At 36.2% G+C, this 26,417-nt stretch overlaps 1 protein-coding gene across 1 annotated transcript; it reads right to left on the reverse strand.

The window, feature by feature from the left end:
- Positions 1-773: 773 nt before the first annotated feature.
- Positions 774-24,909, reverse strand: SNAPC1 (small nuclear RNA activating complex polypeptide 1). The gene is made up of 10 exons (XM_060098068.1): positions 24,721-24,909; positions 22,148-22,307; positions 21,844-21,984; positions 21,318-21,422; positions 16,564-16,722; positions 14,961-15,029; positions 14,192-14,254; positions 11,406-11,556; positions 3,839-3,937; positions 774-1,005 (listed from the first exon to the last, which is right to left on the reverse strand). Exons 1-10 carry the CDS (start codon positions 24,846-24,848, stop codon positions 953-955), a joined length of 1,128 nt encoding a protein of 375 aa, XP_059954051.1. The 5' UTR covers positions 24,849-24,909; the 3' UTR covers positions 774-952.
- Positions 24,910-26,417: the final 1,508 nt, after the last annotated feature.

Genomic DNA, 26,417 nt, shown 5'->3' on the forward strand with positions numbered 1-26,417 from the left:
GACGGGCTGAGCCAGCCACATGATGTGAGATGGTCTGCTATCAGCATCAATTCAAACACCATGGCTAAAGCAATCTCCATTTAAATCTCTCAAATGAGAAATTAACAGAGAGGCAGAGTCATGAAGCTATAGAATTCTTTTCTTTAAGTACCAACTTTCTGTACCAGACACATTCTGAAATTTATATTACCACTCTTAAAGGTTTTATTAGAAATAATCAGTATTTAAATATTGTACCTAAACAATGTATTGAGTAATCATATTATATGTATAAATGGACAAATACATACATATATCTATACCTACACAAGCATTCATGTATACATACAGACATGTTAGGCCAAAGAGAGCTTTAAAACAAGCACAAAAGAATACTTAATTGATTACAGAAGTAGAAACTGAGCTTCCTAAGTTATCAATCACATAAGTTACTGACCATATAAGTTTCAAATATTAAAAAAATAAAGCAAACAAGGCAAAAACATTATTGCATTTAACAACGTAATATATAAAATAGCTAATATACATCATAAACAAACATTACCAAACTAGACATAAAATAATTAGCCATTTACATATAATAAACATTAATATTTCAAGAAAAAAGATTTTAAATAGAATAGTTAACTCTTCCAGAACTGTACTAAGATAGTACAATAGCACAAAAAAGTTGTAGGAAATAGCAATAATCTGCAAATAACAGAATTATTTCTATTACATGCTAAATCCAAATTTTATCATTTATGCATATTTCACAAAAGATGTTAAAATTAAATTTTAGAGTAATACTATAATTTTTTGTACTTTTATTCTAGAACTATATTAAAGTATTGACATTTCAAAGAAATACCTACAGCTTCCCAGAAGAATTATTTTTAATATTGGCAGTCTTCCTGTTCAATACACAAAATATAAATCTTTTCTTCTGTCAGAAAGCTCAAAATTAAGTACTCTATACCAGGCTCTTTGTTCTGTGTTTTCTTCTCCTCTTGGGTGCAGTGAACTCTGAAGACAAAAAATTAAGAAGCCTGTCAGGCCTAAAAAATATAATACTTAATTGATAACACACAATTAAACTATATAGGTTGGCATAATAGTAAGAACGCCTTCACAGCAAAGATACAAGAAATCTTAAACCTGACATATACATGACTTTTATCCTTCAAAATGATACTGCAGTTGTAAACTTACTACTGGAGATCCTAATCATCCTAAATGCTACTTGAAAATAAGCTACTCTGAGGTTGTTTCATAGGGGTATGCCCTCCCTGTAGTTAGCATGGGCCCAGTATGCCAGAGCTGAAAGGTATCTGGGCCAGTGCTAAGAGAAAGTGACTAAGATTTCAATTGCTTTCCGATTAAACCTGAAAATGTAACCCAAAACAGCAGTACCATACATCTTTTCGGCTACCATGGCAGATGCCATGACCAACACTCAAGTAAGTGTCCACCTAGAAACAGCTGTGAACCTAAAAGTTACTGATCATTAAAAACAAAGCAAACAACAGAAGACACAAAAACATGAAAATTATGGAAGACGTAAAAGAAAGGAATATTCCCCTCCAATGAAAACTGAAAGGAGAGTGACAGGAAAAGGAATGAGAAAAGACAAAGAAAAAATTAAGAGGAAAAAGAAAACAGATTTCTGGAAAGAAGCAGCAGCAGGCCAAGAGAATGATGTCCAGAGTAAAGCAAGTCAGAGGCCTGGAGGAGACTTCTTTTAAGAAGATGACACTGATAAAATGCCTAATGTGCTCGAGTGTTTCAAGGGGAGATTTATACACTGAGGAAGAGTTTGGGGGGTAAATTAGTGATAAATACATAAAGAAACAAATTAATAAGGCAAAAAAATTATTAACTCTTTAAGGCAAACAATAAGTGTTCCGATTAAGGGAGAATCATAGTATATATCACATGGCCCTGCTGCTAATAATGTTTTGTAACATGCTGAATACTGATATAACTAAAATAATAACCATATTGAGAGGGTGGGTGATAGGAAGTATCATGTGTTTGGATTGGGAGGTAAAGAATACATAAAATTATTATATTGTAACATCTTTGTATGGTGACAGATATAACTAGACCTGTCATGGTGATCTTTTTGTAATGTATAGAAATATCGTATCACTAAGTTGTGCACCTGGAACTAACATAGTGATGTAGGTGAACTATACTTCAAATAAGAAAAAAAAGAATATATTAAGGAGAACTAAATTCTTGCCTCCCTCAATAGATAATTCATAGAACTGAAATAAATAATTGACAATATAAACATGTTACTTAGAAACATGGAGATCAATACCAAAGTAATTATCAAAGAGTTGTCTCTAGGGAATAAAAAATGGGAGTCGGAAGTCTGTGGTAATGAGTATTATAAAACTGTTAATTGTTAAATTATGTGCTTATGTAATTATGAGCTTATGTAATTATGATTTAATAAAAACCAAAGTTTTAAAACTCACAAGCTGATAGATTTTAGAATGGGACTGGCCAGGCAGCCATAAAGGTATGCATGTGTTTGATTGTTTACTCACAATAAAAGCTACCAGACAAAACTAGAAAGCAACTACAGTCTGAAACTCACAAGATTATAAAGGACCGTTTTATGCTGACATAAGCAAATCACAGAAGCAACTCAGATTTCTGAAGGAACAAATACTCTCTTTTAATTGTCTTTGTCTTCTGTATGTTTCCATAGCACCCTGTTTCTCTTTACTATAAGGTACTGTGTTGTTTTTCTGCACACTAAACTGTAAGGTCCTCTGGGGCACAGACTGATCGGATTCATTAAACAGTAGTTACTTAGGTCCACTATGAGCCACTCACTGTGCTCAGATCTACACTCACTATGATCAAAATAAAATGGTTCTTAAACTCTTCTACTATATATCTTTATATTCCCATACCTAAGCACTTGAAACAAAATAGGCACTCAATAGATGCTTGCTGAATGAATATAGCGCCAAAATGAAAAAAAAGTCATTAGGCAGATTCTTAATATACATTATGTTCATTATCATTGATGGATTACCAATTATCAAGCCTAGCCTGCTATGTAACTTATTCTGTACATTACTGTAATTATTACTAGAGATAATAATTATTTAAACTATTGTTTAACAAATACTACAAACAAATTAAGATCACAGCAATGCAAAAAGATATAGCTATTTTGGGTTTTTTTTTTTGCAGTACGCGGGCCTCTCACTGTTGTGGCCTCTCCCGTTGCGGAGCACAGGCTCCGGACGCGCAGGCTCAGCGGCCATGGTTCACGGGCCCAGCCGCTCCGCGGCATGTGGGATCTTCCCAGACCGGGGCACGAACCCGTGTCCCCTGCATCGGCAGGCGGACTCTCAACTACTGCGCTACCAGGGAAGCCCAAAGATATAGCTATTTTAATTCACGTTGTGCAATTTACCACTTAGTTACAATCATCTCATAGGTGAAAATTTTACATTTACTAGAATTTGAAATTAAGTATTTTTTAACAATAAAACCTTTAAAAAGTTATATACAGTAATTCACATTTTGTGACCTTTGCCCTTTGTTAGAAATACACTTCAGACACCAACAGGATTATGGATATTCATTTACTACTAACGATATTTCCCCTATCCTTCACCTCTCACCTGGACTGACCCCTGCCTCTCCATATCCATTCATTTACTGTATTATCACTTACTCTTAAGTGTCATGATTAACGGTCTGATTAACGCTAAAATTCTCCAATGTATCAAAGTTAAAGCATCACAGGAACACACAGCCAACCATCATGCTTTTCAGGGGTTCTAAACGTTGATGCTCTGCAAGTAGTTTGATAAAATTTCATCTGTACCTGTTTCACTACAACTTTCACTCTCCTCTTCCTCTTCTGTAATTACAGGCATACTCAGACTTAAAGATTTATCTTCCTTATGTACATTTTGCATGTCACCTGGAAATAGTTGAAAAAATGATTTTATATGAAAACAAAGAATGCTAATCTTTGAGAAAAAATTTTATACAAATAATGACATTATTATAATAACAAAAATTAGATATTTAAACTAAAAGCTAAAATTGTAATGGTAAACAGAAATATGCACATAAAACTACCTATCTTTTTTAAAAGTGTTAATAAATTTATAATATATTTATACCTATGTTTTGAAAACAGTCTCTAATCCTTCCATCAAAGTAATTAGAGGAAAAGGGAAGAAACAAAATTAGCCAAACATAGATATATTATTCAACCTTTATCACACACAGCATAGGTTATATTTGCAGACATCAGGGAATAATCATGTGTATTACTTCAATTTTATTAATTAATCACCAATGTAATTCTAAAGTTAATAGCCTTGGTTTTTTTTTTAAAGACTGATATGGATTTAATGACAAATATTCCATATTGGTTGCTGAACACCGGAATGCTGTCCAAGGAACCATCATTAAATAAAACAACCTGAAAATAAGGCAATTCTCACATACACAAGCGTGCGTGCGCACACACACACACACACACACACAAAACCTGTTACTTTTAGGATCATTAAATTATTCACTATTTTAACAAACAGCTGTAAAATCACATTACAGTGAAGGAAAATGTGCACAAACTTCAGAAACACAGTTCAGATTGTCTATGAACACAGGTTCTTAATTTGTACTTCTTCACATACGTACAGCCTCCTGATCTTGAAGAGGCCATGTAATAGCCTTGTTTTTGAATGCAGACACACTTTCCTGTATCACCACATATGCTCTACAAGATATATTTCTCTTAGTCATAATTTGCCAGTAACTTTCCACTTTCCAAAACATTGGAGGTTTTCTATATCAACTTTCTGTTGCTTGAAGCAATATCCTAATCAAATTATCAAACACCATTGTCCTCTCAGGTCTCACCGAGCACATAACTTCCTTGTCCCAGTAGCAACCGCCCCCCACAGTCACTCTTTGTTCCTTATGCTTCTCCACAACACTTACACCACCTCATATCTTAATATATAATACATAGTAAATGTAAGCTTCACAAGGATAGACTCTGGTTTGTTTAGGTTGATGTATCCCCAGTACTTAGAAAAGTGCCTGCCATATACTAGAGCCTCAATAAACTATAAATCATCAAATATGGATTCAACTATCTTATAACACAGTATTTCACAGAGTATATATGTTAATAAGTACCTGCCAGCACAGGAGACAAGAAATTAAATGAAGATGAGTTTAAGCTTTCTGCTCTAAACACATGTATTCTGGGATCTTAATGGGATGCAGATTTTATGGAATGAATAGATTGCTCTAGACGCAGTTGAGTAAACTGTAGCAATAAGCTTCCATTTTAAATGCAATTCAAACTTAATAAAATAATACCAATTTCCCATTAAGTTATTAAAATAGAATTTTACCTTTACTTGGAAGTCCTAAGTATTAGATACAATAATTTTTTTACATGATTTTTAAGATGATAGATAATCTTTTAGGAAATCTATTTCCATATCTAATCACATTTCTGGCAGTGGAGGGGGGTGGATTTTGAACCTATAAAATTTTTCAGTTGTTCACAAGATTATAATCAGTACAATCTACCTCAAATTACTAATATTGTTCTTTATAATCTTGTATCACGGCCATCCATATCAACTATTAATGATTTTTTAAAATCCACATTTACAACCTAACAGAATCTATCCAACTATGTCAAGGGAACGATTTCTGAGTTAAAAACTGTCGCTGTGAAAAAAAACCCTTCATCTAGTCACATGATGATTAACTACATTTTGAGATCTATTTCTACATTAAATGAGTAAGTTTAAAAAAGAAAATCAATGTTCTCTAAAAGCTCTGAAAAACAAAATACAATGCTTCACCCACTTATCATGCAGCCAGGAGCCAAGAAGTGAACACAGAACTTCAGGATGTTTATCTCAAAGTCCACATATTAAATAAAAGCTCATGAACTTCAGTCACAGATATGTTCCTCAGGCCTTTATCCAGAACCTAATTACATTTATTTATGTATGAATAATGGCAAACCCGTTTCTTAAAACCAGTACAGTTAAGAAGCAGCAAAAAGGGAAAAAAATTGCTACAAGCCTGCACACTGAGAACAGAATGAAGACACCTACCACAACAAATGTGACAGAAAAACATAAGAACTGACGAAGTCCTGCAGCACAAAGCCGTAAGTATAAAGGTCAACTGCCCCCCACACGTAAGCTATTTGATAGGATCATTATATGACAAAACCCAGTAAAATAACATGCTAATGATGATAACCTTGAATCATAAAGAGAAAACCAAATTATGTTCAGGATACATTGTTCTAGAAAATAGGAGAGCATAAAATACATGTAGAAAACAAGAAACATACAGAGAAGAATGTACTATGTTTTAGAAAGATATCAACCAGAATAATTAACCATTTAAAAAGTAAATTTTGACATTTAAATAATTAACCTCAATTATCCACACAACTAATTCCTCAGAGGCTGCCAGGTCGACAGTTTTACTCTGCTCGAAGCTAATCATGTGGAATGCAATGATAAGTAATAGACAATTGCTCAATCTCAATACATACAATTATAGGATATGCAGCTAGAATACAATTACTTAAGTGCGTGTCTAACTGGAGCTCCAGATCCACATTTCCAATTACCTGAGAGACAGCAAATTTGGCAGTTAAAGATTCAGACTTGTATTCAAACAGACTGCCATTCAAGTCTCAGCTCTATTTATTAGTTAGGTGACCTTGGACGTGTGAAAAAAGTTTGGCAGATAATAAGCGTTACATAAATAATAGTTATCATCTTCGCCGTCATGTATCACCATTACTATTACTGATGTTCTTCCAGAAGCATGTGTGTTATGTTCTAGGAATGGTGAATGGGTATAGCTGAAGCTTAAATAATACAAACTTGGGTAAATCCTATCAATATACTTGAGCACCTATTTACGTGCTAGACAGCTGTTACAGAAATTGAGCCTAAAAATGCAGATTGGGGCAAATTCTTCCCCCAAATGAAATCTTCGTTCTGTGATCCTTATTCTGTTAAAGTCACAACATCCCCCAGTTGCTTAGGCATTAAGCATCCTTGCCTCATCCCTCTCCACCAGCCTAAATATTTGGTTACCTGTAGATATCCGTGGGCTTTCCTAACTGTTAATCTGCTTGTCTAATTCCTACAGCCACCTGGCCAGATCCTCATTACTCCTTAATAGCCTTTTATTTAGTGTTCCTATTTTCAGTTTGTTCCCACCTACCTTCCAAACTACTCCCAGATTGATTTTCTTCAAAGAAAACTGGTCGTACCACTTGCTTGCTCAGAAGTCTCACATGACTCCCCTCTGCCTACTGAATGAAGTCCAAACTTCTTGGTTCCACATTTAAGACCTGGTCACAATATAATCCTCAACATATCTTTCCATGTTAACAGTAACTCTTCAGCACATCCTTTACGCTCCAGGCAAAATGGGCCCCTCACATGCTATACTTCCAACTACCTTGCCTCTTTTCATGCCAATCCCTCTACTTGCCTTAGTCTAAGGAATTCTTGTTACATTTGTTTGTTTTTTAATCTTTGGATTTTTCCTGATTACAAAACATACGGTTATCACATAAAAGTCAAACACAGAAATTTATGGACTTAGAAATTTCCCATCCCTGAGAATTAATCATTGTTATATGCTTCTAGATTTCTTCAATGATATATATTGTACTTCAGTCTACATTTTTTTAATTGAAGTATAGTTGATTTACAATGTTATGGTGTACAGCAAAGTGATTCAGTTTATTTATTTATATATATATACATACACACACACACACACTCTCACACATATATACATATACATATATATACACACATATTGTTCTTTTTCAGATTCTTTTCCGTTACAGTTTACTACAAGATACTGAATAAAGCTCCCTGTGCTATACAGCAGGACCTCGTGGTTTATCTATTTTATATTATAGTAGTCTTGTGTCTACATATATATTTATTAACAAATGAATCACACTCTTCTTTAAAAAAACATTTTCACTAAGCAATGTACCAACATATTTTGGACATATTTTCATGTGAGTATATATAGAACTTTCTCCAGCTTTTTAATAACTGTAAAATATTCCTTTATATGGATTTTTCAACATTAAATATTTTTTCAATGTTAAACATTTGAGTTGTTAACAGCCTTTGTCAATAATCCTGCAATGAATGTCCTGTGTGCTTCTGTCACTTGTAAAGGATAAATTCCTAGAAACTGAATTGCTAAGTTAGAAGGCATGTCCATTTAAAATTGATTAAAATCAACTGACAGATGATTTCAAATTGCTCTCTAAAAAGGATGTGCTAATTCATTCTCCCACTTAACTTCAGATTTTACCTCCTCACACTTTCACTGTCAATGGGTATTCAGTTACCTTTCATCTTTGCCAATATAACAAATTACATGAAAATCATGTTTTAATTTACATTTCTTTCATTATTAATGAAATTAAATATCTCTTCATATGCATGGTAACCCCATTTTGTTCATGAATTGCCTGTTCATGTCCTCAGCCCATTTTTCTAAAGGGTGGTGGTCTTTTTCTTGCTAATTTATAACAGCTCTCCTAAAATTAAAAAGTTTAGCATTATCTTATGTGCTGCAAATGGTTTTACAAGATCTTTTGCATTTTATGGAATATAAGACACCTCTTTTTGAAAAAACTATGAAATCAAAAATACTTTTCTACTTTGAGGAAATGAACTTTTAATTAAAGAGAAACTTTTTAGTAAGCACTTGAATCTTTATTAAGGTGCAGAATAACAAATTACTTCTGCTTCAGAGGAGCAACAAAGCTGGTTAGCTGGAATAGTTGAGTTACAATTAAGGATCTAATTCAGATCATATTTTAGTGTACTTTCTTTCTCATGGGTTAAACCCTCCCTAATACACCTAGGTAAATTCAATAACAAACCTCAGCCATCCTTAAAAGTTAACTTCAGAGTTTATGAAAATGTTTTCGGTAACTACATTAAGTAAAAAATTATGGCTAGTGAAATTTCATAAGTTATGTGTGTCCAACATTTCAGATGAAAAGGAACTTTCATTTAAGTTCTTTCCTAGCTTGCACTCGGCTCCTCCTTTTCAACCGCATAAAAAAAACTGTTTTCCGGATGTTTAAGAAGGCAGCTTGACCAACTTACCTCTCCGCTGCACTTGTAAGAAATAAGGTGGATAATTAATAAAAGATGCTTGTGCAGGTTTCTAAACCTAAGTATCTTTGATACCTTAGAAAAAACATTCTAATCTACCAGAAGTTACTTCTTTAAGTATGATCAAACTAATCAATCTTTTCCTCATGTCCTCTGTTTTGGTTTGGTTTTGGTTGAATTAATATATAACTACCATTTTTAATGCAGTACAGAGCTAGGAGTTTGGATAAATGCATAGTTGTGCAAGCACCACTGTAATCAAAATATTGAATATAGAACAATTCCATCACACCAAAAATTTCCCTTGTGCCCTTTTGCAGCCAACACCTCCCTCCACCCCCAGTTCCTAGCAACCGATGATCTTTTTTACGTCTCTGTAGATTCACCTTTTCCAGAATGTCTTATAAATGGAATCATATCATATATAGCCTTTTTTGTGTCTCATTTCTGTCACTTAGCACAGTGCACTGAGATTCATCCATGTTTTTACATGCATCAGTAGTGCCTTTATTCCTGAGTAGTACTGCACTGTATGGTTATACCACTGTTTGTTATACAATGACCAGTTGAAGATATTTAGGCTGATTGCAATTTTTCGCAATTATGAATAAAACTGCTATAAGCTTTTGCATAGCAATTTTTCTGTGAATATAAGTCTTCACCTCTCTTGGGTAAATACCAAGGAGTAGGACTGCTGTGTTATTTGGTAAGTATATGTTTAACTTTATTAGAAACTGCCAGTTTTCCAGAGTGACTATACCTTTCTGTATTCCCACCAGAAATGTATGAAGGTTCCACTTGGACCTAAAACATTTACTATCTGGCCCTTTACAGAAAGTTTGCTGACTCCCTACATCTGGAGGATATTTTTTTAAATCAAGAATGGATGCTGGATTTTATCAAATGTGTTCTTGGGTAACTATTAAAATGAATTCACATTTTCCCCTTCAACCTATTTATATGGCAAATTATATTGATAGATTCCTAACTGCACCATCCCTGCATCTCAGAATGAATGTACGCAGTCAAGTTGTTTTGTATCTGAGATTCTTTTGATACATAAAACTTAGAATATTTTCATTAATACTTATAAGTGAGATTAGTCTAACAGTTCTCTTCACAATATCTGCTAGCTCTGTAAAGAAAACTAAAAACATTCTCCTTCTGAAGTATTTCTTGATTATCCTTAACTAATGTGGTTTCTCCTCCTCTGAATTCTCAATGCACTTCAAGCGTTAAGTTACGGAACTGATCATATCTGGACTGTATTAAAGGTATTTAACTTCAATTCTCCCTCCGCTGCCTCAATATAGGAAAAAAATATGTTACAAGGCTATAACATATCTTCATATACTGCTACAGTGGCTCTGTGTTTCTTATATTAGGCACTAAATATTTACTATGTTTCTAATACTCCTTTTTTTCCCTCTGAGCCTGCTAATCAGAGTCCAGCTTATGTATGGTGAACATATACTATTTGTGAAATGCTTAAAAATTAAACTTTTTGAGTATATAGTCATTTTGTTTTGTTTTGTTTTGCTTTGTTTTGTTTTGTTTTGTTTTACGGTACACGGGCCTCTCACTTTGTGGCCTCTCCCGTTGCGGAGCACAGGCTCCAGATGCGCAGGCCCAGCGGCCATGGCTCATGGGCCCAGCCGCTCCACGGCGCGTGGGATACTCCCACATCGGGGCACGAACCTGTGTCCCCTGCATCGGCAGGTGGACTCTCAACCACTGCACCACCAGGGAAGCCCTATAGTCATTTTTTTTTTTAAACTAAATACCAAAAGTAATTTTATAGATAAACCATTTCAAGAAAAAAGCAGGTACAGCTTAGCTAGTGAAGCGAATGGAAAATATGGTTTATAGAATGTATTACTTATCGTACCTTATTCTACATATAAGTTTGATTCACACACAAAAATTACTAATAAAGTATGCTCTGGATAATTCTGGATTGATTCTATAACTATCTAACTGTAACACTTTGGACAAGTTATTTAATCTGTATGGGCCTAAATTTCATCATCTATGAAATGATGAATTTGATGACTCCTAGAGTCCCTTTCAGTAGTAAGATTCCAAGAATATAAGATAATTTATTTTTAATATTAAATCTCACAAGGTTTTTAAACAAGTAATCCTTTTTAATAAAGAAAACATGGTGAGAGGAGGTTGTAAATAAGACCTGTTTTCCCTTTTTAAGTCTCAAAAAGTTACCTCTGTTTCTGGAAGACATCTTCCTTCCTGCTGGTTTCAGCATCTCTTGGTTTCTTCTTTTCCTAGTTGCTTTGGTCTGTCCTTGACTAGATGCAGAATCAGAGTCAGAAGAATCAAGTTTGGCCTGACGATGCCTTCTTGACTTGGATGCCTAAATAGTTGCAAATCCAATTAATTACAATGAATCACAAAATGAACCCAACTGACAGGTGATTTAGGGAACAACAAAACAGACAAAGATGAGGAAAGATTCACAGAAATACTTGTCATAAAGTACTTTACCATGATACTCGCTTGGTTAATACCTGTTACATGTATATACTCTTTTAGCTTTACAACAGGAAGAGTTCCCTGCAGCTGTCATCCTCATCTGCTCAAACGGGGTTAAAATGTCCTTGTTGGGTTAAACTGTTACAGTTGCAATGGCTGGGAAATGGAGGTGTAAAGGACAAGTACCGCCATTTTTACCGCCTGATACCTATTCTCCTTTTCTTCTAACAAAGTTTTATTTTCCTTAGTTAGCACCATGTATTTCAAGTGGAACTACTTTATGCCTGGCTCTATATATGGCCATATGGCCCTGATCTAGTCAAATTGAGTTTCACATTCCCAGGGCCACCATGATTTGTTCAGGGGTGGGTGTGTGATCTGCATCATAGCTGATATAACTCAATTTTAGAATTTTGTTTAACTATTAGAAAGGAAAATTCTCCCTTTCCACTGAACCTAAAGCTGGGAACATGAAAGGCTGGAGCTGTCACGAATTGCACTTGAAGGCAATGAAAGCAACATAAGAGGTGAGAAATGGAGGGACAGTCCAAGGACTTTTTAGTTACATCAGTCAATAAATTCCCTTATTTGCTTAAGCAGAGCCCTGACTACAGGAGTTTTCAGTGAATGTCATATATGTGGTGTAGGTATTAACAACAGTTTAAAAGCTACCATGCACTGTATGTTAATTATACCTCAATAATTAAAAAAACTACAACTATGCAATAACACACTCTTATAACAATTTATGGGGATTATAATTTAATTGTTTAATAATTTTTAAAGTATTTCATAATGTCTTAAGAAATACATTAAACAACAATTAGCCTATATAATATGGAAATAGTCCTGGTTTAAAAGAATTTGGAATAATTAATTTATTGTACTTGATGCTTTCATTCAACAATATTTTGTACTCAATTTACTGTAGTACAGCAAATATATAACACTTAACTAATCTATAGTCACTTTTAATTTTTTCATTTATTCCTTTTTATTTCTACAACCAGAGAATGATAGTAGTTTCCCACAGAATAAAGTCATTTTTAGATTCATACAAAAAAAAAAAAAAGAAAAAAATATGAGTTTATTGGTGCTCCTTTCTGAAACTCCACTAAAATGAGAGGAAAAGAATAAAAATGAATAAACTCACAAAATGGAGATAATAGGAAACAATGCAGCTGTAAACAAAACAACAAAATTTTGGAAATGTAAAACTGATGGCTGACTTAGAATGAAGAAAGCTGAAATCTAACTGCCTGTATTGAGGAAGTTACTACAAGGAAAGCTGGTCCAAGTGGATCAGGAATTGGGGTCATCAGAACTGGGACTAAAAAAATGGGTAGATATATGAAAAATCTACATAGGGAATAGTATCCCATTTAGCAGCCTCAAAGTTGAACAACTGACCTCTTCCTGTAGAAAACAGGAGGTTTGTTCCCTGGAGAGGCTAAACCAGAGAAGCTGAAGGCTTGAGGAAACCAGTATAGCTAAGGAAGGGGATAAAGCCTCTTACTAGAAATAGGCGGGTTGAGTGAAGCCTCCCGAAGGAACGGTGAGCCTGTTGGCAGATTCTCTGTAGGCACCCAAAACATTGGCAGCTGGGCTTATTTACCACTTTCCTCCCCCAGGCAAGGGAATGGAAGCCTGCTCTCTGGTAAAAATGACTAGATCCAAGAAAAGCATGAAGGCTAAAAGGCTGTATCTCCACATGACCACTCTTAATGATCTGAGGATCTTCAAACGTTTGAAAAAAGCCAACAAAATGAATGACAGAGAACGGAATCAACAAAAATAAAAACTCTGGGGAAAAAGGAGGCAACTTCAAAAAACGAATTAACATCCTCAAGCAGATAAGCATATTGCATCCAGAAAAACAAAAAGATAAGGAATACATTTTTTAAGTAAGAAAAGATTCAGAGAACAAGAAAAAAAAGCTTAGTAATCAAATAATGTCAGCAGAAATAATAAAAATTCAATATAATGGTTCAGAAGATAAAGTTTAAGAAATCTCTCTGAAAACAGATAAAAACAGAAAAATAAGAAAATAAAAATGCAGCAAAGAATTTGATCAAAGAAACGATACAAAAATCCCTCAGAACTGAAGGCTATCAGATCAAAAGGATGTCCACCATGCGGGCCAAGGACAATGATGGAAAAAAGACCTACACCAAGGTGCATTATCATGGAACTCCAGAGCTCCAGGGATAAAGAGAAAATCCTAAAGCCTTCCATGATCAGGAATACTAGAAGCTGGAAGGCAATAAAGAACAGTGGCATCAAAATTCCAGGTAAATACCAGAAGAAATAAAAGAGAAAAGGGTGAAGATGGTTGCCTCCTGAGATCAGAAGTACAGGGGCAGGAAGTGGTAGAGCAGGAGACTGCTGGATTATATAAACTTTACAGTATTATTAGTTAAAACTATGCACAAGTGTTACTTAGATGAAAAAATTAAAATGTGACTAAAAAAGCATCACACAAATTTCTAAATTACCTTATTAAAGAAATAACTTACCTGAACAAAAACTGAAAAGGCCCTTGATTTTATTTCCGCTAATGTTTCTGCCCTTTCGCTTCTCTGGAAGTAAAAATAAACAGGAAAAGGAAAAAGTTAAAACACACAAACACTGAGTGATATTATGAATTCCCAAGTATTTTTTTTATCAGAAATAAGATTTGAGAAGGTAGGGTAAAAGGAACTAACATTTATTGGACATATATTAAGTAAAGGCATATAAACACGCACTACTTTCTAACAGGTGCCATGATAACATCCCCATGGCTGTGGACTGTTTTCATTCAGGACTTAAGGAGGATATGAATGAAATTCCTGGTGACCAGGCCGTTCCCTCCTCATCTTCCTATGCCCAAAGATGGCTCCTTGCCTCATCCACTAAGATGGATGAAAACTCTGGAGACAGAAAGCAGTAAATAGTAGCTTATGCTCCACACTGACTGAAAGGCTGAAAAGACATAGTATTACAAAAGCCTTACTCTGCCCGTCAGGACTGAGGACACCTTCCACCACCATCCTTCCCTCTCCCTGCTGAAAACTGTGAACATCCCACTCCCAATCTATAACTGATGTGGTCTTTCACAAGGTTTCCAGCAGAGAACAGGCTAGCCCTTCATAGAAGCCAGGTTACAGAATTTTCTGAGATATGTATTAGAATACTGACCATGGGACATTATGGTTAATATACAGAATCACAGCCACACATAAAATGAAAAGAAGCTAACCAAACTACTGCCCCATAAGCAATCACATAGTGAATTTTTCTGACCTCTGATTGTTGTGAATTTCCTTCACTCTTTTCTTCTCCATCTTTAGCTTTTGATTTTAAGGATAGATTCTGAAAGATCAAAAAAGTATATTTACACATTTACAATTCAAACCAACTAAAAATTAATGGAAAATCAATTTCAGAACAATGAAAATCATTTAGTTTAATTACTAAAAAACTAAAAGAATATTTCTCAGTATCAAAACATGGTTCACCACCTGACATTAAGATCATGGTTAGGTTAAAGAAGAGTTACAAAATTCATCAAGAAAATACCTAAATCCTCCTAACTAATGACAGATGACATGCACTTTATGTGGTAGTGAGAAAACTGGTTTATTCTCCTTTCCTTCAGATTTTCAAAGGTCTTAGTAATGCTCATTAAAGAGCGTTGTTAAAAGACAGCGCTACAATAGATGTTTATGTTAAGCGCCTAGGTCATTTGTGCAACCCATTTGTAGCACTTAAAGTATTCAAACATTCTAAAATGTGCTCTCATTAAACTAAATGTCCGGAGAGGAAGCAAATTATTTCCTTCTTCCCAAGGCTGTTATCTCCTCATCACTTTCCTTGTTTATCTTTTCTAAAATTGAGTTTTGAGCCATCTCCCTTTATATAATCCAAAAAGTAGCAATGAATCTCTCTGAAAAATGCTATATAAGATAATAATGCCTATCTAGCATTTGTGGAAACACTAACACATTATCAAACACATAGTAAGTAATCAGAAATTACTTATTTTTTCCTAGAAGTATTTAGTAAAATTAGATGGAGTAGTGGTTTCAAAAGTAAATTTAGCAAGGCTGGTCTTCAGGTTTCTGGAGTAAAAAAGTTTCTCTAGCTGAAAAGGCTAATATGGAATATGGGCAGTTCTAGCATCAGTATTTGGATCAGAAAACTAAATGGAAGACTTGTGTTGATGTGATTTGTAAATGGATAAAGGAAGGCAGGTAGAGCACGTGAGAAACAGAAAGCACATGCTCTGTCACAATGGGAGAAGCCATCACTCAAGTCTAGCTGTCCACTGCCATGCAGCAAAGTAGGACCAGTGTTACCAAACGTCTCACTTTTAACAGAAGTTGGATGTCTGGAATTTTAAGTTAAGTCCACAAATATTCAAATGTTGGTAATTAATTCAAATTTTTTTAATATTAGGAACAATGCTATGCAAAGAAAAAAAAAAAGTATGTGCAGGATTTGGCCCAAAGACTGCCAATGTGTAACCTCTGGAGAATGCTAAATTATAAAGATTGTAATAACTCCATGGCACACCAAGACTATTTATTCCTCTATAATTATGTATACTACATAGTGTACGTGTGTGTGTATAATGGATATTATTTAGCTATATATTATATAATTACAATTATTAATTATAATTATTTAATAATGTTATATAATTACATATAAAATCCATTTGTAAGATTAAATAAGATCACATGGCTAATAACTGGCAAAGCTGATACTAAAAAAGTAAAGCACTCCAGATCTTAGCTTCACAGGGGGTAGCCACTAAGCAAGGCTGCCTCTCAACGTCCTCACCCATGTCTAGCCAGTCACGTATGATGCAACTGCAAAGGTGACATATCAAACAGTTACAAACCTTTCTGTCTTTGTGCCACTGCTGATGCTCCAAAACTATGTTCTTGATATTGTCAAAAAAATCGTCCTTTATCAAGCTGAGGGCTTTGTCTGGATTGGATCTATCAGCTGAAATCATATGTTTCATTCTCTGATAATGGTCATGAACATTCAGCATTTCCTAAAAGTGAAACGATCAGTGCTTTAATTCAATTTTCAAGGAGAAACTTAAAGGCAAAACCAGAACAAAATAAAATCACTTTCCAAAGTGACAGAGTTGAGAACGAATAACATACTACAGTACATTGAAAATGATATAATTATGCAAACTAGTACAACATTATTAAGAGTCTGCTTTCCAGAAGTATGGAATCATTGAGTTCAACTCAACAAACATTAGGCAATACACACTGTATACAGAAACGATGGGGAGAGACTAGTTAACATAAGATTGCATTCCTGGATGTAACAAAAATTATTTATAGTATAGCATACCTTTAAGTATTACTCCTGATAACTAAGATCACATTTTTATTTCATATTGTCACATGAAGGATATTTACACAGTTCTTTATGCTCAGCTGGAAATTCCTATCTAATGACTCTCTCCCAATCCTCCACAGAGATAGGCTGACGTTCACAAATCTCAAAGCTCTGTGCCTGTCCCCATAAGCTTCCTCATTACCTCAGTGATAAGATTCAAGATTAAATAAAATAGTGATTTATGACACCATTTGAGGCAGCATTTATTAGACCTTCCTCCCCCAGAAAACTCCAGACAAATGGGCAGGTATACAGGGTAAAGAGAAAGGTAGCATAAATACGGCAGGCAGACTTAAGAATCACATAAAACCAGCACTGGGACTTGGCTCAGAGACCAGCAGAGAACTATCCATCACAGATAGTCAACAACCTCTGAGTCATCCCCAAGACAGGTTAGTCAATGCATTTCTAGGAGATTTTGACGGACTCGATAGATATCTGTTCAAGGAATTCAAAACTGCTCAGGAGTGGTGAGTGCTCATATACGCAAGATCTTCAACGGGGAAGAGTGTCCAGACATGGGAAGCCCCTAACTTTTTACACGGTACAATGTGCTATATTCCCATTATTTTACATGCACTACAGTACAGGGCAAAGACCACTAGCTGGACCTGGTTTTGAGCCTGAATTCCGTCACTTGCTAGATTGTGACCTTGAGCAAATCCTTCAGTCTAAGAATCACGTTCCACATTTGTACAAAATGAAGTAACGACACCTAATGCACGACACCTAATGCACTATGAAAGTATTAAGTGAGCTTATACAAGTGGAAGTATTCTGTATGATGTAAACCACTATACAAAATCAAAGGATTAAGAAATAAAACACAGTGTATGGGCTTTGGAGCTTTACACACCTGGACATTCAAATTCAGTGTCTGTGTCTTACTTTATGCAAATTGCTCAACTTCTTGATCCTCAGTTTCCTTGTTTTTATTTTTATTTATTTATTTATTCTTTTGGCCATGCCACGCAGCATGTGGGATCCTAGTTCCCCGACCAGGGATCGAACTCATGCCCCCTGCAGTGGAAGTGGGGAGTCTTAACCACTGGACTGCCAGGGAAGTCCCCCAGTTTCCTTGTTTTTAAAACTGGGAAAATACTATCTCCTCTGCAGGGTTATTATGATGATTGGTGAGATAACATACAAAAAACATTCAGCATAGTTCCTGGCACATGGTGAATACTCAACAGGTAATGCCATTATTATAATTGTAAATATAAATGAAGAAACAGATTCAAAAGTGAAATGATTTGCTAAAGGTCATATTCAAGTAGCAGAGTTGGAATTAGAAGGCAGATGCCTTAAAAAATTTGTAATTATGTATGGTGATGGATGTTAACTAGATTTACTGTGGTCATCATTTGGCAATATATACAAATATCAAATCATTATGTTATACACCTGAAACTAATATAATGTTATATCAATTATACCTCAATTTTTTTAAAAAATCAGATAATTTGATTCAATATCCTATTCTCTTGTTTTATTATACCTCCTTAACCACAAAAGAGAACTAATGAGCGGCAGAATCATGACCAGAATTCAAGTATGCTGACATGAAGACTTAATAGCATTTGAAGGCAGTAGAAGGAAAATAGAAAAGTATTAAATTTAGGGATTATCAATGAAAATGGGTCATGGGCTATGCTAGGACAGGACAAATAAAGCCAACACAGGTATTGAAGGAAAAGGCTACCAAAGATAAAGATGCCAGATAAAGTCAGGATGACTTCACACAGACTATTCCATTCCTAGAAGCTTCTAGGAATAGGCATTTCATAGCCTGGCCCTTCTGACCCTCCTCTCAAATCACCCTAAAAGAATGTGGCTTTGTGCATCACCCCAGCTGTTCTCCAAAATCTCCCATACCTGCTTGCTGACATATACAATTTATCTAACAGAGGAATCTTTAATTCAACACATTGTAGTAAAAGAGCTTAAAATGAAAACAAAAAAAAAAGTTTAGCAATGTATGTTGAAAAAAATTAACATTCTACCACTAAATTAGTCAACAATCAAAAATTACAACCAACTGGGTTCAAATCATCTTTTTTTCATTGGGAGAATACTGATAAGAACAACATCTTACTGTTATAGAACATTCTCTGCCTCTCTCTTTATAATTCACATCAGTACTTCTTGGCAAATCCTTTCTGGTATCCCAACATCTTTCACTCTCTGCAACGGCTATTCCAAATCTCAATTCTTGATTCTGGCAGGAGGCCTCTTAAAGTTCAGGCTATCGGGTCTGTTTGCCTTCTGCTTCTCTTCTTCACAACCAATTATAGGAATCCATTTTTTCACCTCCTTCCCTAAGGTTTCAAAGGAAGAAGTGCCTTCTTCTGCTCAAGGCTAATCTCTCCACCAGGCTCTTGGTCACAGACCCACCACCTCACAGCAGGGACTGTGCTACTTCTCTCCTACACAAACCCTCCTTCTAACTGGCTCCTTACCCCAAACCTAAATATATACTCTAAGTCTCTCCAATCTCTAAAACTTCTAAATGATTCCCCTCTGCCAAAAAGACAAAAAAAAAATTCTCTCTATTATACAAAGTTCTTTTCTCACATTTATTTTTCTACATAATCTTCTCCCACCTCTTTCTTGCTCAGCTGCTAGAGGGCAAAGATCCTAATTCTTGTTATACTTCACGAGATGTCTGCAAATGATATATTTCCTACCCCAGTCCCAGCTCAGAGAAGGCCTTTGCTATCCAACAAATAGGCACTGCAGCCATACAGAACCTTAGCTCCATCACTTCCTAACTTAATTTCTCTGTGCCTCAGTTTCCTCAACTTTACATCAGGGATAAAAACACCTACTTTAAAAAAAATTAACAAAAAATTTAAAATTGTTTAAAACACCTAATTTGCAGGGATGTTGTTAAAAAGTAAAATAATATACACAAAACATCTTGTAGAGCTCCTGCACTATACCATGTCTTTAGATATTTAGCAAACAATTTCCCTCTAACTGAGTAATTCTGAACATTTTGGGGGGGCATGAATACCTTTGCGAATCTGAGGATAGAGTACCTCACCCTAACCAAGCGTCCATACGTATAATAATTTTCAATACAATTTAGGGGGGAAAGGGATCCATGAACCTTTCAAGGCCATCCATGGACCCCAGATTAGCAATTCTTGCTCAAAAATGAAGTCAGTATACAGAGCAGACCCAGAGCACTTTCAAAAATCAATTTGCTATCTGAATTAGAAAATCATAGATGCAACCTAACTGCTAAAGTTATTAGAACATGGCAGCACCCAGAACACAGAGAAACATTTGAGCAAATCAAAGATCTGATCCCTCTTTCATTCTTGATATAGGAAAAGACTGAACAGGGTTCGGGGGAAAAGCAGTAACATTTACTAAGAAGAGTCTACTATGTGTTGTAGCCCACACTCAGCACTCTTCAGGTACAAGTTTGTCTCGATTCTTACAACTGGGTGAAATAAGGGTTGCAATCCTAATATTAAAGAGGGGGAAACTAAGGCTCAAAGAAATGAAAAACACATGACTAAGGCCCCCACCTGCTCATGCTCGCTCTGCGCACTCTCTGTGTACGTATGAATCCATTCTTTTGAAAAGAGAATGGATCACTGATTAGAAGGCTGCAGCCATTTAGCGAGGTTTTGTTTTAACCTCAGGGCAACATTTCCACTCAGGTAAAACTCTGTATCACTACTTATCAATGCAAAAGAAGATTTTTCTCAACACTGCACAACTCAGATAAAATACCAAAATATATTAGATAGAAAAGCTGTTTTAAGACCGTACCCCTTATCCATTATTCTTGACTTCAAATTTTCGTTTCATCGAAATAGCTTCACTGTTTTCAGTGGTGGGTTTTTACACAAGCATTGTAAAAAGGAACTTAGGAAATGAACATATATTGCTAAAAAAATAATGTCACTATATTCTTGTTTTATGACCTATCTAAAGTCAAATACAAATGGTGGTTTCAGTATTTGAATCTAAATATCCTTAGTCCAAGACAAGTCTTCTACATCTTTCTGTTTCTCACTGTGTTTCAAGATTTATTCCAGAAATTTTGATATATTTAGGATGTAATATTCCTGACACTTTAGAGAATGTAATAGCATTCTATGATTGGTTAAAAGCATTAGAAAAAATTTCAGTATCCAGTAGATGAAGGTATAACCTCAATACGTAGTTAATAAAACAATTTTTTTTAAAAATTCAGGAACATAAGAACAAATTTACCTCTAATACATCAGAAGTGATAAGTTTCATTACATGATCACTTGGGTCCTTAAAGTCTTCAGTAACTTCAGGTCGTTGAATTCTTTTCTTCATTCTGTACAACAGCTAAATAATAATGAATGTCTTTAAAAGATGTCTTTTATAAGATATATTTTAAGTACTGAAATAAGTAAGCCAGCAGCAAAAACTGTCTATCAGTAAACATGGATGAAAAAAAAAAGCAGCTCTAAGTATATATTTATTAAATAATCCATGTTTCAAAGACTGTTAGACTTTTGAAATAACGCAACTTGTGGGATTTTAGTTCACCGACCAGGGAATGAACCCGAGCCCTCGGCAGTGAGAGCGCCGGGTCCTAACCAATAGACTGCCAGGAATCCCCAACACTGTTTCCTATTTTAAGAAGCCTTTCTTCGAGTATTGGAAACTATATAATAGTCTTTCCACTTTCTGGAGACTTAGGTACTTTATGGACAATAAAGCATAATTTCTCATTTTGAGAAACAATCTATTTTAGATAACATACCAATGTAGGCATTGCTGTAAAGTGAAATGCTCTGTCTAGTCGTAGCTTCCTAAAAATATAAGCTGCATCAAAATGTTGTGCATTTATCAAATCTTGCTGAAAATTTAAAATTTCATCCCAATCTTTCACGGCAACTCTAATCTGCAAACAAGAGGAATAAAAAAGTCATTAGTAAATGTAAATATTTTTTCACAAATGTATTATAATTTTGAAGCAATGGCATTTCTATTTAAATCAGTTGGTTGTGAAAATATTGTACCTGTTTCATATTTCTTTTGGAAGAAAACAACTCACCGAATATTACCTTTTGTTTTGGTTGACACAGTTGGGTGTTATATAATCCATACAGCAGATACAAAGCACAAACTCTGATTTGGAAGGTGTACGGAGGTAAAAAATATCGCCAAGCCAAAGCCAAAGCTTCCTTTGTAAACGTGTTCTTTTCTAAATTTCTCATTCTACCACTAGAAAACAAAGAGAAAATATATTATGGCTGTGAAAAAAAATAACAGAAGAGGTATATACTTGTTTAAATAGCAGCTGCTAGAAAGTGGATGGGCATTCCACATCTGATCCTTTCATGATTTAAGCAAGAAGACCTAATTTTCTGCTGTGCTTCTTACATTGAGACACTAGGTAAACATGATGCATCTTCCTAAAGCATCAAATCTATTGCTGAATTGGGAGCAAAAGGAGTGGGGTTATAAATTAGCACTGGTTAATAATTTAAAATATTTAATATATAAAATAACCATGGTAGGGGGCTTCTCTGGTAGCGTAGTGGTTAAGAATCCGTCTGCCAATGCAGGGGACACGGGTTCGATCCCTGGTCCGGGAAGATCCCACATGCCGTGGAGCGACTAAGCCTGTGCGCCACAACTACTGAGCCCGCACTCTAGAGCCCATGAGCCACAACTACTGCGCCCACGTGCCACAGCTACTGAAGCCCGCACGCCTAGCGCCCGTGCTCCGCAACAAGAGACGTCAACACAATGAAAAGCCCGCGCACCACAACGAAGATTAGCCCCCGCTCACCGCAACTAAAGCCCGCACATAGTAATGAAGACCCAATGCAGCCATAAATAAATAAATAAATAAATATATTAAAAAAGAAAAAAAAGAGAGAAAGAATTGGGGTAACCCCAGAAAATTTTTTCTAAACTACCACTTTTCCCAAGAGGGATACAGTGAAAGATCATGGGTTTCAGAAACAGTAAGACACACTGGTTTCAATATCTACTCTACCACCTAGTTGCGTGATCATGGAGAAATTACTTAACCTTCTTAAACCTCAATTTCCTCATCTATAAAACAAGGATAATTACTGATCTCAGAGTTGTTCTATGGATTAAATACAGCTATAAATGCATTACATTTACTACCAATAAAAAAAATTAGTTCCTCTCCTTTCATTAACTGTACAACAAACGGTTCTCCATTCTCCATCCACTACAATATACAAACTACACAGGTAGTTATTTTACATCAACTAAGAGAAAAGAGAAAACGTTTACATTTTATTCAGCAAAACACAGAGTTTTAATCACAAGGACTCATTCATTCAGTCAATTATTTAGCCTTTTCAATATTGTAAGTATTATGCTAATGGAATACCAGATTCATCCAATTACTGTCCTCACAGAGCTCAATCTAGTGGAAGGTAAATTTAAAAGTAATAATAATAACAGTGAATATTTATTGAGCACTTAGAGTACACTTACCATATAATCACAGTTAGTGGACTCTGATCAAATTCAGGCAGTTGGACTCCATAATCTATGCTCTTAACCATTAAACTATACTGCCTTCTGAACTACACACTTATAATAAAATGTGGTTAAGTCAAGAGACAGGGCTTCCCTGGTGGCGCAGTGGTTGAGAGTCCGCTTGCCGATGCAGGGAACGCGGGTTCGTGCCCCGGTCCGGGAAGATCCCAGATCCCACATGCCGCGGAGCGGCTAGGCCCGTAAGCCATGGCCGCTGAGCCTGCGCGTCCGGAGCCTGAGCGTCCGGAGCCTGTGCTCCGCAACGGGAGAGGCCACAACAGTGAGAGACCCGCGTACCGCAAAAAAAAAAAAAAAAGTCAAGAGATAAAATAAGCACAAAGTACTACAGGAGAAAGAGAGCATGAACACCTTATTTAGTCTTGAAGGGCAAAGGAAGCCTTCCCTGAGGAACTGTCATGTGAGCTTAAACCTGAGTGAAGAATAAGGTAGCCAGGCAAAGGGAGCTGGGGGTAAAGCTCTAGGCTGAGGAAACGCCTGTAGAGGGCCGCGAGCAGACGCTGCAGCAAGAAAGCGAGTGCATGGAGTGGACTGGTCGATGAAGGTGCAGCGATGGGCAGAGGCCAGTCACGAAACGTCTTGCTAGCCATGTTAGGGAATTTGAGCTGCACCCCAAAGGCAATGGAAACCACTGAAGAGTGGGAAGCAAGGATGTGACGTGAGCAAATTTGCACTTTAGAACTTCGGCGGTTGTGTGAAAAATGGATTCAATCATGCAGGGTTTTGTCTTTGCTTGTGTGTTTGTTTTGTTTTTAAACATGGAGTTCTAAAAAAACGAGACTAGAGGAGGGCAAAAGATGGTGACCTAGGTCCGGGTGAAGCACTGGAAGTAGAAGAGTTTAGCAGGGCGGCCAAGTAGAGATATACGTATTCGGGAGGAGGCCGCAAATAGAAGGAACCCATGCCAACGAAATTGCCCAGGGGAAGCGCGCGGCCAAGTACAGATGAGAGCTCAGGGGAGATGGAGGCAGTGTTCAGAGACTGCCACTTTTCTCAGCCCTTCCCAGATGCGGCGAAGCGAAGGGGAAGGAAGAAACCTGTCACGCCGCCTCTGAGCGGGGAGGCAGGCGGGTAGTGGACAAGAAACACCCACCAGAAGATGGTCCCGAACTTCATACTCCTCCAGAGGTCGGTGAAGTCCTCGAAGCGCACACTGTCCATCTCCTGGAAGCGGCTGAGCAGCGCCTCGCAGTCTGCCTTCAAACCTGCAGGAGCCCCCATAGCTGCAAAGCTGGGACGCCACGCGCGGTCCAGCAGCCGATGGTAGCCGAGGAAACCAGGCTCTGAGCCCCGCCCCCTACGACAGGACGCACACACCCTCCGTGATATCCGGCCCCGTGACGTTACATCCGGCTCCGGCAGCTCCACCTCCAGCCGGGTCCGCCCAAGACAGCGCGATGTTTACTGCGCATGCGTTGTCGCATTTGCTTTTAGCAGCTCAGCTGTCTTAGAGGAGTTAGAGAAGTTTACATCTCAAGTGGCCTGTGAGCCCAAGAAGGATTTTAGGGTAACATGAGGCTAGCTTATACAAATCGATATTACCCTTACTGTCCCTCTCCTTTAAAGTAATCCTAGAGTGACAGAAGGCTAAGGAGGAAAAATTCCTAACCTCAAACCACCCTCACGGGGAAAGAGGATCTAAAGAGGGTTTACTGAGAAGCAGGCTGGACTAATTCTCTTACAGTCTGTACCCACATAATACGGTGCTTAATGTGTGGCTCTCTCGTTGTAGCGCTGACAGTCTTCTGCAGCCACTCTTGAGAAGCTCTTGTAAACATCTCCCCAGCACCACCATAATCTAGAACAGTACTTAGCAGAAAGTACTGTATCGGCTTTATATATACTTAATTGATTATTTGGTTGAATTGGTCTTGTGTGTACACACCATCTCCTAGCTTCTCTCAGGAGCTAGCTATCAAGTAGTATTTTGTACCTTTCACTATTTCTCTGATTGCATGTCATGCTATTCTTATTCTTTAGGAGAGATATCCAAAAAGCACAAGGGCTTTCTGTCTGTAGATGAGGTTCAACTCACTTAACTTTCCTGATATTGATTTTTTTTAAAAAATTTTTATGTAATATGCATTACAGGAAAACGTACGTAACATGTATGAGTAAAAAGCATAGCAAGAATACAAACACGTATGTACCTTCTACCTGTATAGGAACCAGAACATGACCAACACCCATCACATCAATCTCTGAATTCCTCCTCTAACCTATTCTCCTGCCTCTGCCATTAGTTTGGTAATGACCACCTTATTTTGTTTCTCATTCTCTTGTAAATATTTTATCACACGTGTACGGATCTCTAAACAATATATTGTTTAGTTGTGGTTGATTTTGAACTTTATTAAAATGGTAATGGTATTGCAATTTCTAACATAAAGTCTTTGAATTGCTTTTTAAGTGTAATAATATTTCTAAGATTCATTTATGTTATTTCTCGTAGCTTTAATTCATTTATTTTCACTGCTGCTTAATATTCCATTGTGTGAATAAACAGTTTATCCATTATTTCCTCAATGCAAATTTAGGTGGGTTCCAGATATTGCTGTTATAAACAATGTTACAATGAACACTTTTGTACCTGTCTCCTCTGATGTGTAGGATTGCCAGATAAAATAAATGAGACCAAATTAAATTGAATTTCAGACTGCTTCTGGGGTTACTATTTACTTCCAAAGGTCAATTTAGATTTTGATACACTAATACCATACCCTAATTACTACAGCTTTTTTTTTCTTTTCCAAAATCTTATCTAGGAAGGAAAATCCTTTCATCTTATTA

Source organism: Mesoplodon densirostris, chromosome 4 (assembly GCF_025265405.1).
Source record: "Mesoplodon densirostris isolate mMesDen1 chromosome 4, mMesDen1 primary haplotype, whole genome shotgun sequence".
NCBI classification, from domain to species: domain Eukaryota; kingdom Metazoa; phylum Chordata; class Mammalia; order Artiodactyla; family Ziphiidae; genus Mesoplodon; species Mesoplodon densirostris.

What these genes read in the sequence shown, in the direction of transcription:
- SNAPC1 (XM_060098068.1), bottom strand. Translation starts at nt 24,848, where the DNA reads ATGGGGGCTCCTGCAGGTTTGAAGGCAGACTGCGAGGCGCTGCTCAGC. An exon ending in AAGTTCGGGACCATCTTCTG is followed by an intron (nt 22,308 to 24,720) that starts GTGGGTGTTTCT and finishes TTTGTTTTCTAG; the next exon opens with TGGTAGAATGAGAAATTTAG. An exon ending in TTACAGCAATGCCTACATTG is followed by an intron (nt 21,423 to 21,843) that starts GTATGTTATCTA and finishes ATTATTATTTAG; the next exon opens with CTGTTGTACAGAATGAAGAA.